An 18,045-nucleotide genomic window follows, 5' to 3' on the forward strand; every position below is an offset into this window, starting at 1 on the left:
AAAGGTGGTGAATACATATGCACGCACCACTTTTCCATTTAAACATTTTTAGAGTTTTTTGAAACAAGTAATTTTTTTAATTTCACTTCACTAATTTGGACTATTTTGTGTATGTCCATAACATGAAATCCAAATAAAAATCTATTTAAATTACAGGTTGTAATGCAACAAAATAGGAAAAGCACCAAGGGGGTGAATACTTTTGCAAGGCACAGTACGTGGTTGCACACACACAACTCTTACCTCATCTAATAGTTGCCTTCAGATGGGAAAACTTGCTATAGGCTCTCTCTACCAGGCTCTGTACAATCGATAACATCGCAACATGAGGCTCTCTAAAATCAATCAACACAGGAACTGCAACTGGTGTTTATTGATGAGTCATCATCAGCTGCTTCCCTCTCTTCCTATTAAGCATTTGTCCATTCCAAACTCAGCCTGCCTGTGAAAACTCTATTCTGCAATGTGCGCACGCTGATCAGTGCATTTGTCAAAGCCCAGCGAACCATAGTCATCCTCTTTCCACTGAAACAAAGGCTGTAATGAAGAGTTTCTGCCCAGCAACAAAGGCAGAAGGTAAATGAAGGAAGAGGAACAGAGACTGGTTGCATCACAAATGGCACCTTCATCCCTATATAGTGCATTACTTTTGACCAGCACCCATGACATAGACGGACCAGCTGAATCCAGGGGAAAGCTATGATCCCTCATTGATGATCCCTTTGAGAGCCGTCCTCCACAAAGCCTTTATAAAATTCACACTGAAAACTCTTGTAAATGTAATGTAATCATTTAGAAAGCTTTTACTCAGGTAATGGACTTCCATCTTGACATATATGAAATAAGAGGGGAAAAGCACAATGACAGTGACAGGACCATGACCTATGACCGATGCCTGATTCTGTTTTAAGAGGAGAAAATACATTTTTATTTTTTATTTAAACTTTATTTAACCAGGTATGCCTCATTGATGGGACCTGATGATCCCTTTGAGAGCAGTCCTCCACAAAGCCTTTAGTTGAGAACAAGTTCTCATTTACAACTGCGACCTGGCCAAGATAAAGCAAAGCAGTGCAACACAATCAACAACACAGAGTTACACATGGAATAAACAAACATACAGTCAATAATACAATAGAAAAAGTCTATATACAGTGTGTGCAAATGAGGTAGGATAAGGGAGGTATGGCAATAAATAGGCCATAGTGGCGAAATAATTACAATATAGCAATTAAACACTGGAGTGATAGATGTGCAGAAGATGAGTGTGCAAGTAGAGATTTTCGGGTGCAAAGGAGAAAAAATAAATAAAATAAATAACAGTATGGGGATGAGGTAGTTGGATGGGCTATTTACAGGTGCAGTAATCTGTGAGCTGTTCTGACAGCTGGTGCTTAAAGTTAGTGAGGGAAATATGAGTCTCCAGCTTCAGTGATTTTTGCAGTTCGTTCCAGTCATTAACAGCAGAGAACTGGAAGGAAAGGCGGCTGAAGGAGGAATTGGCTTTGGGGGTGACCAGTGAAATATACCTGCTGGAGTGCGTGCTACGGGTGGGTGCTGCTATGGTGACCAGTGAGCTGAGATAAGGCGGGGCTTTACCTAGCAAAGACTTATAGATGACTTGGAGACAGTGGGTTTGGCGACGAGGGCCAGCAAACGAGAGCATACAGATCGCAGTGGTAGGTAGTATATGGGGCTTTGGTGACAAAATGGATGGCACAGTGATAGACTACATTCAATTTGCTGAGTAGAGTGTTGGAGGATATTTTGTAAATGACATCGCCGAAGTCAAGGATCGGTAGGATAGTCAGTTTTACGAGGGTATGTTTGGCAGCATGAGTGAAGGATGCTTTGTTGTGAAATAGGAAGCCGATTCTAGATTTAATTTTGGATTGGAGATGTTTAATGTGAGTCTGAAAGGAGAGTTTACAGTCTAACCAGACACCTAGGTATTTGTAGTTGTCCACATATTCTAAGTCAGAACCGTCCAAAGTAGTGATGCTGGATGGGCGGGCAGGTGTGGACAGCGATCGGTTGAAGATCATGCACTTAGTTTAACTTGCATTTAAGAGCAGTTAGAGGCCACGAAAGGGGAGTTGTATTGCATTGAAGCTCGTCTGGAGGTTAGTTAACACAGTGTCCAAAGAAGGGCCAGAAGTATACAGAATGGTGTCATCTGCGTAGAGGTGGATCAGAGAATCACCAGCAGCAAGAGCGACATCATTGATGTATACAAAGAAAAGAGTCGGCCTGAGAATTGAACCCTGTGGCAACCCCATAGAGACTGCCAGAGGTCCAGACAACAGGCCCTCCGATTTGACACACTGAACTCTGTCTGCAAAGTAGTTGGTGAACCAGGCGAGGCAGTCATTTGAGAAACCAAGGCCGTTGAGTCTGCCGATAATAATGTGGTGATTGACAGAGTCGAAAGCCTTGGCCAGGTCGATGAATACAGCTGCACAGTAATGTCTCTTATCGATGGCGGTTATGATATCGTTTAAGACCTTGCACCCATGACCAGCTCGGAAACCAGATTGCATAGCGGAGAAGGTACGGTGGGATTCGAAATGGTTGGTGATCTGTTTGTTAACTTGGCTTTCGAAGACCTTAGAAAGGCAGGGTAGGATAGATATAGGTCTGTAGCAGTTTGGGTCAAGAGTGTCTCCCCCTTTGAAGAGGGGGATGACTGCGGCAGCTTTCAAATCTTTGGGGATCTCAAACGATACGAAAGAGAGGTTGAACAGGCTAGTAATAGGGGTTGCAACAATTTCGGCGGATAATTTTAGAATGTTGCCATGAGAGACAGATGGTTGCTATGGCGAGATATTCCCTGACAAGAATAACCATAATACAAGGTTCTCAGAAAGGAGTATCCATAGCTAGCTACTGTCAGTTCCCAGTCTACATAAAATATGTCAAGATATGAATTTCCATATTCAAGTTTTGTCACGACCTGATGTTACACCTGTCCTTGTGCTTGCCTCCACCCCCCTCCAGGTGTCTCCCATCTTCCCCATTATCCCCTGGGTACTTATACCTGTGTTCTCTGTTTGTCTGTTGTCAGTTCGTCAAGTTAACCAGCGTTTTGTCTCAGCTCCTGCTTTTCCCCAGTCCCTCTTTTTCTCGCCCTCCTGGTTTTGACCCTTGTCTGTCCTGACTCTGAGCCCGCCTGCCTGACCACTCTGCCTGAGCCTGCCTGCCGTCCTGTACCGTTGCCTCACCACTCTAGATTATCGACCCCTGCCTGCCTTGACCTGTCGTTTGCCTGCCCCTGTTGCTGTAATAAACATTGTTACTTCAACACAGTCTGTATTTGGGTCTTACCTGAAACCTGATAAGTTTACCATATTGCATTACTAATAAACATCCAATTAACTTGAACTGATATCTTAAAAGAAGGTTCAGAATGGCAACAGCAATAATTCCATTTAATGAGATGTATTGTTAGGCCTACTTAAGGGCAACGTTTTCAAGCAAGGTCCTTTGTCAGAGCACAACCATCAAGTTTGACATACTTTGATTAACTTTGACATAGCAAGATCGACCCAAACATCTTGTGGATTCAATACACTTTCAATACACCCACTTTTACCCTTCAAGCACAATGAAATCATTTACAGTGAAAGAATGTCACCTTTGAGCTCAAAGCAATTGTTCACTTTGAAAAGATCTATTGATATTTTAAACAAAACAATTTTTGTACCAAGAACGGTACAGATGCTGAGTCTTTCACAAATCGGCTATACAGCAGACTTCTCGAATGTGATGATCTTTCAAAAATATTCTGTAAGTTACAGTTCAATGTGACGTGTTTTTCCAAAACAATACAATGGATTGCCTGTTTTGCCACCCATTTTCTGCTTTAATAAATGTATTTTATAAAAAATACTGAGTATACAAAACATTAAGGACACCTGCTCTTTCCATGACATAGACTGACCAGATGAATCCAGGTGAAAGCTATGATCCCTTTTTGACGTCACTTGTTAAATCCACTTCACATGAAGGGGAGGAGACAGGTTAAAGAAGGATTTCTAAGCCGTGAGGCAATTGAGACATGGATTGTGAATGTGTGCCATTTAGATGGTGAATGGGCAAGACAAAAGATTTAAGTGCCTTTGAACCGGGTATGGTAGTAGGTGGCGGGTGCACCGGTTTGAATCAAGAACCTCAACGCTGCTGGGTTGTTTCCTGTGTGTGTCAAGAATGGTCCACCACCCAAAGGACATCCAGACAACTTGACACAACTGTGGGAAGCACTGGAGTCAACATGGGCCAGCATCCCTGTGGAACACTTTCAACACCTTGTAGAGTCCATGCCCTGATGAATTGAGGCTCAATATTAGAAAGGTGTTCCTAATGTTTGGTATACTCAGTGTATATCTCCAACTGTAGCTTCAAAAAAGACAAATCTGTAAAAAGGGAGAGGAATCAGATTAAGATTCAAAGTGAGATTTGAAGTGTCGAAGCTAAACAAAGCCTAACAGTTTATCAAATAAATTCAGATGGGAGAATCCGCGATGCCTAATTTCATTGGCATTGCATAATTAATTAAGCAAATGTATGATTAGTATGAGGATTGCACTGGTTATGCATCAAATTATAGTTGGTATTGCCTGTCTCTATACTGTGATGAGAAGTGTGAGTTTGAACCATCTTTATTTTAATTATGAACAATCTGTAAATGGTATTTACATTAAAATGCGAATAAATTAAAAACTCTGAAAGACATGAAAAAACAATGTTTCTGTACAAATACACCAAAACATACAGTATATATATATTTCCAAACATCCGCACCAAACGGTCATACATGATGACTTCTTAGACAATGTACAAATGTACAGCATGGATAAAAAAAAGGTGAAACATGCATTTATGATGCAATTGCAGTGTAGGTACTAGGTACTGAACATACTGTACAATATAAGTGGTATGTGAACATTGTACATTGAAATGAAATTTAACATACATTAGCTAGATTGACAAACCAAAACTACAATAAAGGATTGTGGTAAAACCTGCCTTCCCTGAAGAATTGGAATACAATGCCTGATACAATATCAAACTATTCATAATCATGCTGGTAATTTATGACTGTGTATGTATTTATTCATTGATTCGTACATTTAGCTATGAACCATCTTGACTCTCACACTTTTACATTATCCACTGAATATCATTAGCAAATAACTGTTTGAATATCCTTATGTTTCAGTACCTATGTTTACTGTACTGAGAACCATGTGTTGGCCGGTACTCAATAATCTCATCCTGACTATGTTAAACATCTCCTCTCAGGCTCAGCCTGATCCTACTCACCTATTGAATGATAGTATTCTTCTACTCTGATCGATCCATTAACTGTCCCCATGTAGACATACGTCATTGATCCCATACAGTGATCCAATACAATGTCACAGACTGTGTACTAGGGTTGCAAAAACTAGGGATGCAGAAATCTGGAAACTTTCCCAAAATGTCAAGGTTTTATAGAAATCCTGGTTGGACGATTTTGGATTTCTTGCTTATTACTTCCTGATTCAGGGAATCTTTCAACCGGACTTTCTGTAAAACCAGGGGATTTTTGGAAAGTTACCGGATGTTTGCAACCCTACCCTGTACAGGGGTCCATACATTGATTCAATACACTGTTCCTGCCTGTACACTGTTCAAATTCAGTGATGAAATACACAGTTCTTCCTATACATTGGTCCATAGATTGTCCTCATGCACCGTTCTTGTACACTGATCTCATACCCTCTTCCACTGGCCACACCAGGTCTCCCTGGGTAAAGAGGTCTTGTTCAATAAAGGCTCAACAAAACAGAAATGGTCATGCAACCGGCCTCAGTGGTCGGCCATATTGGCAGGCAGCAGCTCCCTGGAGATCCGATCCTGCTGGGGTCTGTCAGTGGTCAATCTCAGACTAACACTACCCTCCGTGGTGCTGGTGGGGTTGACCCGGAACTTCCTGTGGACCGGCCGCATGGCCACGATGAGCTGCCTCTTGAAGGTCTCACTCAACACAATGTAGAAGAACGGGTTGATGCAGCTGTTAACGTAGCCCATGCTAATGGCTATGTTGTAGGCATAGGAGAAGGCTGGGCTGGGGTTCTGGACTCCCACGTGAACCAGCTGGAGGATGTAGTAAGGGGCCCAGCAGGTGAAGAAAGCCAGGCAGATGGCCACCGCCATACAGGTTACTTTCTTGGTGCGCACCCTCAGGCTCCTGGGGGGCAAGGGGGCCACGCTGGTGGCCATGTGCTTGAGGATCTTGAAAAAGACCAAGCAGATGATGAGAAGCGGCAGAGCGAAAGCCAAGACAAACTGGTAGAGAGTGAACCAGTAGATGTCGGCAGACGGATCGGGAAGTAGCAGGGCACAGCCCATCAGGTCGCCAGGCAGAGGCATGAGGCCTGCGTACATCCACACCGGGATGATGGTCAGCAACGACAGCATCCATACTAGAACGATAACCGCGGTTGCCACGCACGGCGTCCGAACGTAGTTGAAGCGGATGGGGTGGACCGTGGCCAGGTAGCGGTCCAGAGTCATGACCGTGAGGATGCAGGTGCTCACGATCTGGCTGTTGGAGTCCAGCGCGGTGATGACTGTGCACATAGTGGCGCCGAAGCACCACGAGCCGTTGCCCATCAACTGGTGTATGAGGAAGGGCATACCGACGAGGAAGAGGAGGTCGACGATGGACAGATTGAAGATGAAGATGTCAGGGACGGTCTGCTTGGCGCGGCACTTGGTCTTCTTCAGGATGGTGTAGATGACCATGCAGTTACCCATAATGCCCAGGAAACAGATGATGCCGAATATGGTGGGCAAGATGGCGTTGTTGTAGTAGGCATCATATCCCCCACTTATAGGGACAAGAGCAGCAGAGGAGAATGTTATTAAAATACCGGTATGATGTGTCATATATCCATAAACCAGAACTGTCAAGCATCAATTTACATAGCCTGGCTCCCGCGACCCAAGTGGTACACTCTTACATGCTGACCACACCGTTCGCCTCGCGTGCGTGAGAGTTGCAAAATAAATGTACACATACATGTTATTCAATCATTGCACCCACACTGCTCGCACCCGTCAACGAGCGTCTGCTCTAGGCGTTAAAATAGAACTTGGTTCTATTTGTGAAGCTTCAGTCTCTCCTCTCTCATCTCCTCATTGTTTTTTAGGAGCATATACCCACGTGGATGATTGAAAGATTAACTGAGGTCCACACTCCAGTCCAGTCGGTAGTAGCAATGCACCTTAAAGTTGGTTGCCAACAGCCATATAAAGTCCAAAGAAGAAGAAGAAGCCTGAAGGAGGAGAGATTACTAGAAAACAAAGTTTTACCCTTTTATCTGAGGATTAATTGTTGGAGTAGAGGACCTTGTGCATTTCAGGTAAAATAACAACCAAATGTTTATATCCCAGGATAAATGAGTGTTTCCACTGCTACAGAGTCCAATGGCAGCGAGCCTTACACCACTCCAGCCGACGCTTGGCATTGTGCATGGTGATCTTAGGCTTGTGTGTGGCTCCTCGGCCATGGAAACCCATTTCAAACAGTTATTGTGCTGACGTTGCTTCCAAAGGCAGTTTGGAAGTCGGTAGTGAGTGTTGCAACCGAGGACATACAATTTTTATGCGCTACGATTCAGCACTCAGCGGTCCCGTTCTGTGAGCTTGTGTGGCCTACCACTTTGAAGCTGAGCCGTTTTTGCTCCTAGACATTTCCATTTCACAATAACAGCATTTACTGTTGAGCAGCTCTAGCAGGGCAGAAATGTGATGAACTGACTTGTTGGACAGGTGGCATGCTATGACTGTGCCACATTGAAGGTCATTGAGCTCTTCCGTAAAGGTCATTTTAGTTTAGTTTATTAATAAGACCATTTTAAAAAACAAGCACACATAAAACTTAAAAGCCATACATGCACATTAATAAAATCATTGAGGATAACACACAATAAAGTCTGGGACTTATTTCCATTGTGGTCCTTGAGACAAGATGGCTATACAAGATCGAACACAGTACGGCAGTGAAATAATAAAACAAAAACATAAAAGAAGAACATCTATCTCATCATTCCAGTTACATCATAGGGGTTTATTCATATGGGCACAGAGGACATCAAACATATTTTAACTTTCTTTTTAAAGCTGTCGAGAGAGGACATTGTTTTATAGGCAGAGGCAACTCATTCCATTCTGAGGCTCCAGTATACAAGAAAGTACCTTTCCCAGCATTACTCCTGAACCTGTATAAGCACACATCAGCCACACCTGATCTGGTGCTGTGATTGTGTGCATCCCTAACACGAGGAAAGTAATCACTTAAATATCTGGGCGCAGGACCATAAATACACCTGTAAACCAAACCTAGTCTAATCTGGGACTCCCTAGCCTCAACAGGCAGCCAGTTTAGTTCCTGAAAGCAGCTCCTGCCTATGTGAGTACGTGGACTCACCTTCAAAACTACCCTGATCAACTTATTCTGGGCTATCTGGAGCTTCCCCTTCATAAGTTTAGATAAGCCCCCAAACCAGGAAGTACTAGCATAGTCAAAATGGCATTGAATGAGGGCAGTAGCTAGCACTTTCATGGAGTCCTTATCAAGCAGCTTGGACTTTCTAGCCAGAAACTTAATCCTGGCATTAACCTTCCCTAGCACCTTATTGGCCATGCTCACACCTCCCAAGCTTCCATCAAGGATACATCCCAAGTAGCTAACAGAGGTTTTAGTAGTCAGCACCTCACCCCCTAACTCCACTCTGATTTCAGACAACCTACACAATTTAGGTCTGGTTCCAAAATTAATTGCTTCAGTTTTCCCTAAGTGCAGAGATAACTTATTATCTCCAAGCCATTTTCTAATGTTAGTAAGCTCTGTGCTAAGTATGCTCTCCAACATAGTTTTGTGAGACACCAGAAGTGTAGAGTCATCCACAAAGAAAAAGACAGCAAGAACAAGCATCTTTCATATCAATAATATACAATAAAAACAGCAGAGGCCCAAGCACGCTCCCCTGCGGAACGCCACAACTCATTGGTTTTGCCTGAGACAGTGAACCATCAACCTCTACTACTTGCTCCCTTCCTGATAAATAGGACTTTACCCAGCCTAGAGGGATACTGCTTAACCCCAGTGCCTCCAGTTTGGAGATTAGAAGACAGTGGTTAACTGTATCAAAGGCCTTCTGTAGGTCAAGCAGTACCATTCCACACAGATTTCCCTCATCAATCTCGTTCCTGATGAAGTCAGTCAAGTAAAGTAGACATGAATCAGTGGAGTATGTTTTTCTAAAACCCGACTGAAAATCATACATTAGACCATGTGTGTTAACATATTCATACATTTGCTCATGTACAATTCTCTCCAGGAACTTTGATGTTACACAGAGGATAGATACAGGCCTATAATTCCCAGGGTCAGACTTTATCCCCTTCTTATACAGAGGTATAACTTCAACTTGTTTCATGTCCCTGGGAAAGGTGCCTTGTTCAAGAGAGAGATTAACAATATGCGTAATACAAGGGCCAATTTGCTCAGCAGAATTTATTAGAAACCTTGCAGGAATATTATCCAGGCCTGTGGCTTTGGAGGATTTAAGCTCTGCCAGCATACTGACTATTTTGTCTGTTGCTACCTTTGCAAAAGAAAAAGAGTTTGGCTGAACCCCTAACTCTACATAATACTTCTGGACTTGGTTGCTTCCATACAAACCAGAACTGGTGGGCAGCTTGCTAACCAGCTTGCTGGCAACAGAAGTAAAAAGTTGAATTCATTGGCAACCTCTGCCTTTTCATATACCATCTCCCCTTTGATGTTCAGTCCAATACTGTTTAGTTTGTTTTTGGTAGTACTACTACAGCCTAGTTCCTTAAATTATTTCCAAAGCTTTTTAGGGTCATTTTTGTTTTCAATTATTTTCTAAGCAAAGTAACCCCTCTTAGCTTCATCCATCCTGCTCTGTGCTTCATTTCTGTGATGTTTATATAGGACAAAATCATGCTGCTCTTGAGAGTTCTTACATTTCTTAAAGGCCTTATTCCTTGCTTGGATAGATTCTAGAATCTCATGATTAAACCAAGGGCTAGATCTCTGCTTCACCCTGACCCATCTAATGGGAGCCATCACATTCACCACATCAAGGAACCTACATTTAATAAAGGCTTCCCAGGCACTGTCTACCCCTACACTATCTAGCACAGGTGACCAGTCAATTTTACCCACTTCCTCCCTAAACTTTTCTACACAGTATTTTTTGAGTCCTCTGATTCTAACAGTTTTGTGACACTTAAATATATCTTTAAAAATCCTCCTTCTGCAAAATGTAATAAAATCACTGATTCCATATACTATTACTCCACTCTGCGATATTTTAGATTTATCAGACACCAATATTAAGTAAATTGTACTTTGCACTGTTTCACATATCCTGGTGGGATCTTTTATAATTTGGGTCAGAGCAAGTGATCTACAAAAGTGCATAAATACATTGTGGGTTGGGCTATTCTTTTTGCAGACATCAGTATTGAAATCCCCTAACAAAATGATTTCCTTCAACAGCAAATCATTACAGTTTGACGACACAATTTCAAGACCTTCATAGAATGCATTCTGCTTGGGCGACCTATAACACACCCCCAACAAAATCGGCTTGGTTTTGGGAAGGCAGATAACCAGCCAGACAATCTCCAGATCAATCTCCTGATCTGACGTTAAAAGCAATGTCTGATCTTACAAACGCACATATTCCCCCACCGTTCCGATTCCGATCCTTCCTGACAACAGAGTAATTACCCATCTCAATTTCTGAGTCACAAACAGATGAATCCAACCATGTCTCAGTAAAACAGAAGACACCCACCTCTGATTTGCAAACCAACAGGCGTATCTCATTGATCTTCGGTAGTAGGCTTCTGACGTTTAAGTGCACAAAATGTAAGCCCTTCTTCCCAAAGGCCTCATTGAATTCCCGATCCACTTGTAACTCGCCTCCCACCTTCCCACTGCCCTGCCTCTGGTGGCCTCTCTGTCGCCATGGAGCACCCCTCCCCAGGTGCCACTCCATCGTCCTCACCACCATGTCCTCCGTCACTCGCCTCTGGTTGCCTCCGCTCCGCTGTGGACCCCCCCTCCTCCGGTGCACTCTCCACCCTCGGTAAGTCCTCTGGTCCCACTCCACCTTCAGTGCTCACACACCCCGTGGGTACAGCACACCGACAGCAACGGTAAGCTTCATTGATCCCATGTCCAAAGCTAGAGTCGCTGCATTTTAAATGAATCCACTGCGCGCATTCCAAATATTCCAAAGCTTTACTGTTACTCTTTATCCACAGTTCGCAAGAGGAGCATGGGTGCATAGGCCGTTTGATGGGGTTCGTGATAAAGTGAGGTCCAGGGCATTGATTGATATCACCCGATAAGAGAAGGCATAGAGTTGTTATAAGATCTCCACCATTCATTTGCGATTTCAGACTGGATTTTGATGATCGTTTTGGTTTGTGCCAAGGTGCTATGAAAGTTTGGTATATAACATTCCTTCCAAATCCGAAGTGCTGGATCCATCAAAAGTGTTTGCATGACTGAGAAGTTGCTGAGAATTTACTATTCTTTCATCTAAATAGCAGATGCAATTATTTCCAGTAACATTTAAAACAAACAAATAAAAGTGCTGCCACCATGCCGAACTTGCCGGTCGCCATCTTTTTTCTTCTACTGCCAATGTTTGTCTTTGGAGATTGCATGGCTGTGTGGTCGATTTTATACACCTGCCAGCAATGGGTGTGGCTGAAATAGACAAATCCACTCATTTCAAGGGGTGTCAACATACTTTTGGCCATGTAGTGTATAAAGCGATCTGTGCATTTGAACAAATGCATAAATACACCAATTTGTTTACATCCCTGTTAGTGAGCATTTCTCCTTTGCCAATATAATTAATCCACCTGACAGGTGTGGCATATCAATAAGATGATTAAACAGCATGATTATTACACAGGTGCTGAGGACCATTTCTGTCTAATAAAGCCCTTTTGTGAGGAAAAACTCATTCTGATTGGCTGTGCCTGGCTCCCCAGTGTGCCTATGCCCTTCCAGGCCCACCCATGGCTGCACCCCTGCCCAGTCATGTGAAATCCATAGGCTCTTGAGCAACTCATACACCTCTGTTAGCCTCATTGAAGCAACAAAACTGTCAGTGTTCAACTCTACTTCCTCAGAAACCCGGGTCAGGGAGCACCCCCACCAGTAAAAAAGCTGACTAGCATAGGCTAGCATTGCGTCACAAGTAAATAGTAGCATCTAAATATCATTAAATCACAAGTCCAAGACACCAGATGAAAGATACACATATTGGTAATCAAGCCATCATTTCTGATTTTTAAAATGTTTTACAGGGAAGACACAATATGTAAATCTATTAGCTAACCACGTTAGCAAAAGACACCACTTCCATACTCCACCATTTTTTTTACTCCATCGGCAGCGATCACAAATTCGACCAAATAAAGATATAAATAGCCACTAACCAAGAAACAACCTCATCAGATGACAGTCTGATAACATATTTATTGTATAGCATAGGTTTTGTTAGAAAAATGTGCATATTTCAGGTATAAATCAGAGTTTACTATTGCAGCCCCATCACAACTCTCACCAAAGCGACTAGAATAACTACAGAGACCATCGTGTATTGGCTAATTACTCATCATAAAACATTTCTTAAAAATACACAGCGCACAGCAGATGAAAGACACAGATCGTGTGAATCCAGACAATATTTCAGATTTTCTAAGTGTCTTACAGCGAAAACACAATATAGCGTTATATTAGCTTACCACATGTGCAAACATCACCCCAGCATTGATTCAAGGCAAAAAGAGCGATAACATGTAAACCACCAAAATATATTAATTTTTTCACTAACCTTCTCAGAATTCTTCAGATGACAGTCCTGTAACATCATATTACACAATGCATATAGAGTTTGTTCGAAAATGTGCATATTTAGCGGCACAAATCGTGCTTATACAATGAGAATAGTGTCCAAATACTCAAGCAATCTGTCCGGCGCCATCTTGGAAAGGCACCTATTCTTATCGAAAACTATTCATAAACTTGACTAAAAAAATACAGGTTGGACAGCAATTGAAAGACAAATTAGTTCTTAATGCAATCGCTGAATTACATTTTTTAAATTAACGTTACTGCGCAATACAGGGTGCGATAACGCAAGGCTACACTGCAAATAATGGCGTCTTATGCATTTTACTTTTTTCAACAGAACAACGAATTATCAGCATAAATAGTTCCTACTTTTTGATGAACTCCCATCAGAATCTTGGGATAGGTGTCCTTTGTCCAAAAAAATCGTTGCTGGGTTGAAGAATGTTGTCTTCCACGTTGAAATTAGCAGTACACAATGGCATGCGAGAGAGAGATACCCAACTTCCTACAACGCCAGAAAATTAAATACCCGAAAATCGCAATATACTGACATAAACTGATATAAATCGGTTTAAAATAACAAGATTATGATGTCTTTAAAGCCTATGTCGAATAAAAACAGGATATAACTAGAAGCTAAAACGGGAGCTTCTAAAACGACATGCCAATGTCCTCAGTGCGTCAGCGCAAAGAATCAAAAGGAGGGACACATCGATTCCAATCCATTTATAGACTTTCTGATCTGTGTAGAGACTCCATTTCAAGGCCCTCTATTCGCTGACACCCAGGGGAAGGCGTATGCAGTGCATCTCAACCAATAGAAGACAGGCAAAGTTATACACAGGTCTGAGAACAGGTTGGAAAAATCTGCATTTCTCAACTCCACATAGGGAAATTGCTCTAAGTCCAGTTCTGTTTCACTTACAGACATAATTCAAACAGTTTTAGAAACTAGAGAGTGTTTTCTATCCAATAGTAATAATAATATGCATATTGTACGAGCAAGAATTGAGTACGAGGCAGTTTAATTTGGGAACACCAAGAAAAAAATAGTGCTAACAGCTACCCCTATTGACAAGAAGTTTTTAACATGTGACGACAATACAACAGAACAGACGAACAGGAATGACATTTACTCTAACGGGTGGCCGAAAATAGATCTAACTTAAAGCCACACCAGTACTTAGCCACACCTCCATGGTTCCTCCAGGAACCAATAGCTACATTGAACCCTTACAGGTTCCTCCAAGAACTCAAAAAAACGAAGGTGCAAATATGAACCATTGACTAGCAATGGTTCCTTGAGGAACTCCAGGGTTCCTTGAGTCACTACTAATTCTAAGACTGTACACAGCCAGGAAGAGCTGTGACTCACTGGTCTAGACGGGAGGAAGCATTGATTTGTTCTCTCAAATATAAACCTTTTTCCTGGGGCGTTGAGATCTAGCTTTATACAGTGCCTTCAGAAAGTATTCACACCTAGGGCTGTGGCGGTCACAACATTTTCGTCAGCCGGTGATTGCTAAGCAAATAACTGTTGATGTCACGGTAATTGATGAACAAAGACATTTAACATCTCCTGGCTTTGGAAAATCTACATTTTAAAAAGTCTAATAAAACCATGTAATACAGCCTACATCTTCACAATAAATCCATTACTTATTTTAGACAGGTCTAAAGAAATATGATATGAAGAAAATGTAGTCTATTTCAGAAGAACAGAATAGTTGTCCTTATGTTTGGTCCTGATCTGGCTATGCCAAATGGCTGTGGGCTATACTAGTACATTTAGCAGGAGAGATTTGCTTAGAATTCCATGGCATTATTTTATATTATTAAGAATACAATTGAACAAAGCTGAATAAAATAGAAAGGATATTTTCACCAAACGATTTTAGTGTGTGCACACATGCGGCTATTCTGTGTTGAGTGGTTAAAAAAGAAATAGGTACTCCTATATGCTTAATTTAGAGTTATTCATGTAATTTTAGTTGTTCTACAAACGTTGGGCTATATGTTTATATGTTTTATACATTGTAAGGCTGCATGATGCGACTAATGATTTGATGATTTGAAAAAAGTTGCTTGAAAGGCATGAGCTCTGCTTAATTTTTTGCGCAGGCTGTACACACTTCATCAGTCTCTCATTCACAATTTGACAAGCACTTGATAATGCCTCATATTTCCCAGCGGCATCCCCTCTATGCATTTAAATGGTGAATGGAGGACGCTTTTCCTGTGGTTCATATTCATGCCAGCCAGGTCGGCTATACTCCTGTTGTAAAGATAAGCAATGTGCTTAATATTAGGAAAGTTCAGAAATAAATATAGTAGGCCTAGCCTATAGAAAGCGGAACAATCAATCAATCAAATGTATTTATAAAGCCCTTTTTACATCAGCCGATGTCACAAGTGCTGTACAGAAACCCAGCCTGATGGGATCCTCCTCTTTTTAATAGAGGCCATTACTTTGTTTACTCCCCCAATTGCATAGCCTATAGAAATGTTGTGCAACATGAGCTCTCATGAAGTGTTTGATTCGATTTTTGAACACATTTGCATTTATGTCAGAGTGATTAGAGGGATAATAGAGTGCTGAGTACCAGGCAGTTAGCAAGTTTTGTAGGCTACTAATGACCATCAGCAGCATCAGAGCTTGGCAAAGCCTAATTACGTGACTAAACGGTCACGTGGAAGGTGTCTGTCTCCATGACTCGTGACCGCCAGTGTGGCAGTAATACGGTCACCAGAACAGCCCTATTCACACCTCTTGACTTTTTACATATTTTGTTGTGTTACAGCCTGAATTTAAAATTGATTAAATTGAGATTTTTTGTCACTGGCCTACACACAATACCCCATGATGTCAAAGTGGAATTATGTTTTTAGAAATGTTTACTAATTAATTAAAAATGAAAAGCTGAAATGTCTTGAGTCAATAAGTAAAACCTTTTTAAAGCCTAAATAAGTGCAGAAATAAAAATGTGCTTAACAAGTCACATAGTAAGTTGCACTCTGTGTGTAATAATAGTGTTTAACACGATTTTTGAATGACTACCTCATCTCCATGCCCCACACATAAAATTATCTGTAAGGTCCCTCAGTCGAGCCGTGAATTTCAAACACAGATTCAACCACAAAAAACAGGGAGGTTTTCCAATGCCTCGCAAAGAATGGCAGCTATTGGGTATCCCTTTGAGCATGGTGAAGTTATTAATTACACTTTGGATGGTGTGACAATACACCCAGTCACTACAAAGATAAAGGCCTCCTTCCTAACTCAGTTGCCAGAGAGGTAGGAAAACGCTCAGGGATTTCACAATGAGGCCAATGGTGACTTTAAAACGGTTACAGAGTTTATTGGCTGTGATAGGAGAAAACTGAGGATGGATCAACATTGTAGTTACTCCACAATACTAACCTAATTGACAGAGTGAAAATAAAGAAGCCTGTACAGAATAAAAAAATATTCCAAAACATGCATCCTGTTTGCAACAAGGCACTAAAGTAATACTGCAAAAAATGTGGCCTGTCTTGAATACAAAGTGTTATGTTTGGGGCAATTCCAATGCAACAGATTACTGAGTACCACTCTCCATATTTCCAAACACAGTGGTGGCTGCATCATGTTATGGGGTATGCTTGTATTCGTTAAGGACTAAGGAGTTTTTCAGGATAAAAAATAAACTAAGAGCTAAGAACAGGCAAAATCCTAGAGGAAACCCTGATTCAGTCTGCTTTCCACCAGACACTGGGAGATGAACCCACCTTTCAGCAGGACAATAACCTAAAACACAAAGCCAAATCTATACCAGAGATGCTTACCAAGAACACAGTAAATGTTCATGAGGGGCCGAGTTACAGTTCTGACTTAAATCTGCTTGAAAATCTATGGCAAGACCTGAAAATGGTTGACTAGCAATGATCAACAACCATACAGAGCTTGAAGAATTTCGAATAGAATAATGAGAAAATCTTACACAATCCAGGTGTGGAAGGCTCTTAGAGACTTACCCAGAAAGACTCACAGCTGTAATTGCTGCCAAGGGTGATTCTAACATGTATTGACTTAGGGGGTTGAATACTTGTGTTTTTCTTCCACTTTTACATTACAGTGTTTTGTGTAGATTGTTTACAATAAAATTTACAATTAAATCCATTTTAATCCCACTTTGTAACACAACAAAATGTGGGAAAAGTCAAGTGTTTTGAATAATTTCTGAAGGCACTGTGTTGCTATACCACATTCATATCAGCTCGAGGGATCAGGCGTCTTGTTGAGCTCTCTCACTGTTTGGATTTGAAAACAGACCCCCTCATTATCAACGCATCATGGTGACAACATCAGAACAGCCTTTCCAGACTCTGAAGTCAGGACTTTGGTATCAGCCAAAGCAGAGGAACATTGTAATAAATCATGATATACAGTATAGTAGACTAAGGCTATCCATAAACCAAACCTGTGAAGATCTTTCAGTGCCCAGTAATATATATTTCAGTGCCCTTGGTATGTGCTATATTGACAAAAACCCAATAACATAGCTGCTACTCTATGTGTGTGGTGACTAAAAGTTCACAGGAATTTTCATGGTTCTTTTGAGATTAAGGTAGAGTGTGAGCCATTCAGACGAAAAACAAGTCACTCAAAAAGGAAAAGGTTGGCACTAGCTGTGCCTTCAGGAAGCTATACAGATTTTCATTTCCCTCTGAATAACAAGTTTTACACAGAGCAGTGAAGGAAACCAACCATTTAACGTCTTCGAGGAAAAACGAATGAAAACAAAAAGAAGATGACTGTAGCTTTCATTATAGCCTACATTATGTGTGCCATAATAAGATCATGTGAAATCATTGTAGGATATGAATCATTTTAAAAACGCGCTAAAATTTCCTCCAGTGCAGTGACCTTTACACTCTGGTTGTTGAATTGCTAAACTGAATAGCCTACAGTAAAAATATTTTAAATCCTGATAAATGCTTACCTGTTGAAGCTTCAGATGAGTTCACTGCAACCGGTGACACATTATAGAAATCCATTGATAACTTCCGATGTAATCTCAATCAAATCAGGGTAAAGAAAAAAA

At 41.4% G+C, this 18,045-nt stretch overlaps 1 protein-coding gene across 1 annotated transcript; it reads right to left on the reverse strand.

Annotated features, from left to right (window-relative positions):
* Positions 1-3,989: 3,989 nt before the first annotated feature.
* On the reverse strand, positions 3,990-11,718 carry LOC129839285 (melanin-concentrating hormone receptor 1-like). Its single transcript, XM_055906594.1, has 3 exons — positions 11,709-11,718; positions 11,009-11,198; positions 3,990-6,874 (listed from the first exon to the last, which is right to left on the reverse strand). Exons 1-3 carry the CDS (start codon positions 11,716-11,718, stop codon positions 5,851-5,853), a joined length of 1,224 nt encoding a protein of 407 aa, XP_055762569.1. The 3' UTR covers positions 3,990-5,850.
* Positions 11,719-18,045: the final 6,327 nt, after the last annotated feature.

The sequence above is a fragment of the Salvelinus fontinalis genome, chromosome 40 (genome assembly GCF_029448725.1).
Source record: "Salvelinus fontinalis isolate EN_2023a chromosome 40, ASM2944872v1, whole genome shotgun sequence".
In the NCBI taxonomy this organism is placed as follows: domain Eukaryota; kingdom Metazoa; phylum Chordata; class Actinopteri; order Salmoniformes; family Salmonidae; genus Salvelinus; species Salvelinus fontinalis.

Bases quoted from the DNA above. Each gene is read 5' to 3' on its own strand.
- LOC129839285 (XM_055906594.1), bottom strand. The intron at 6,875-11,008 runs GCGAGTTACAAG...TGTCCCTATAAG, and splicing joins GGGCAGTGGGAAGGTGGGAG to TGGGGGATATGATGCCTACT.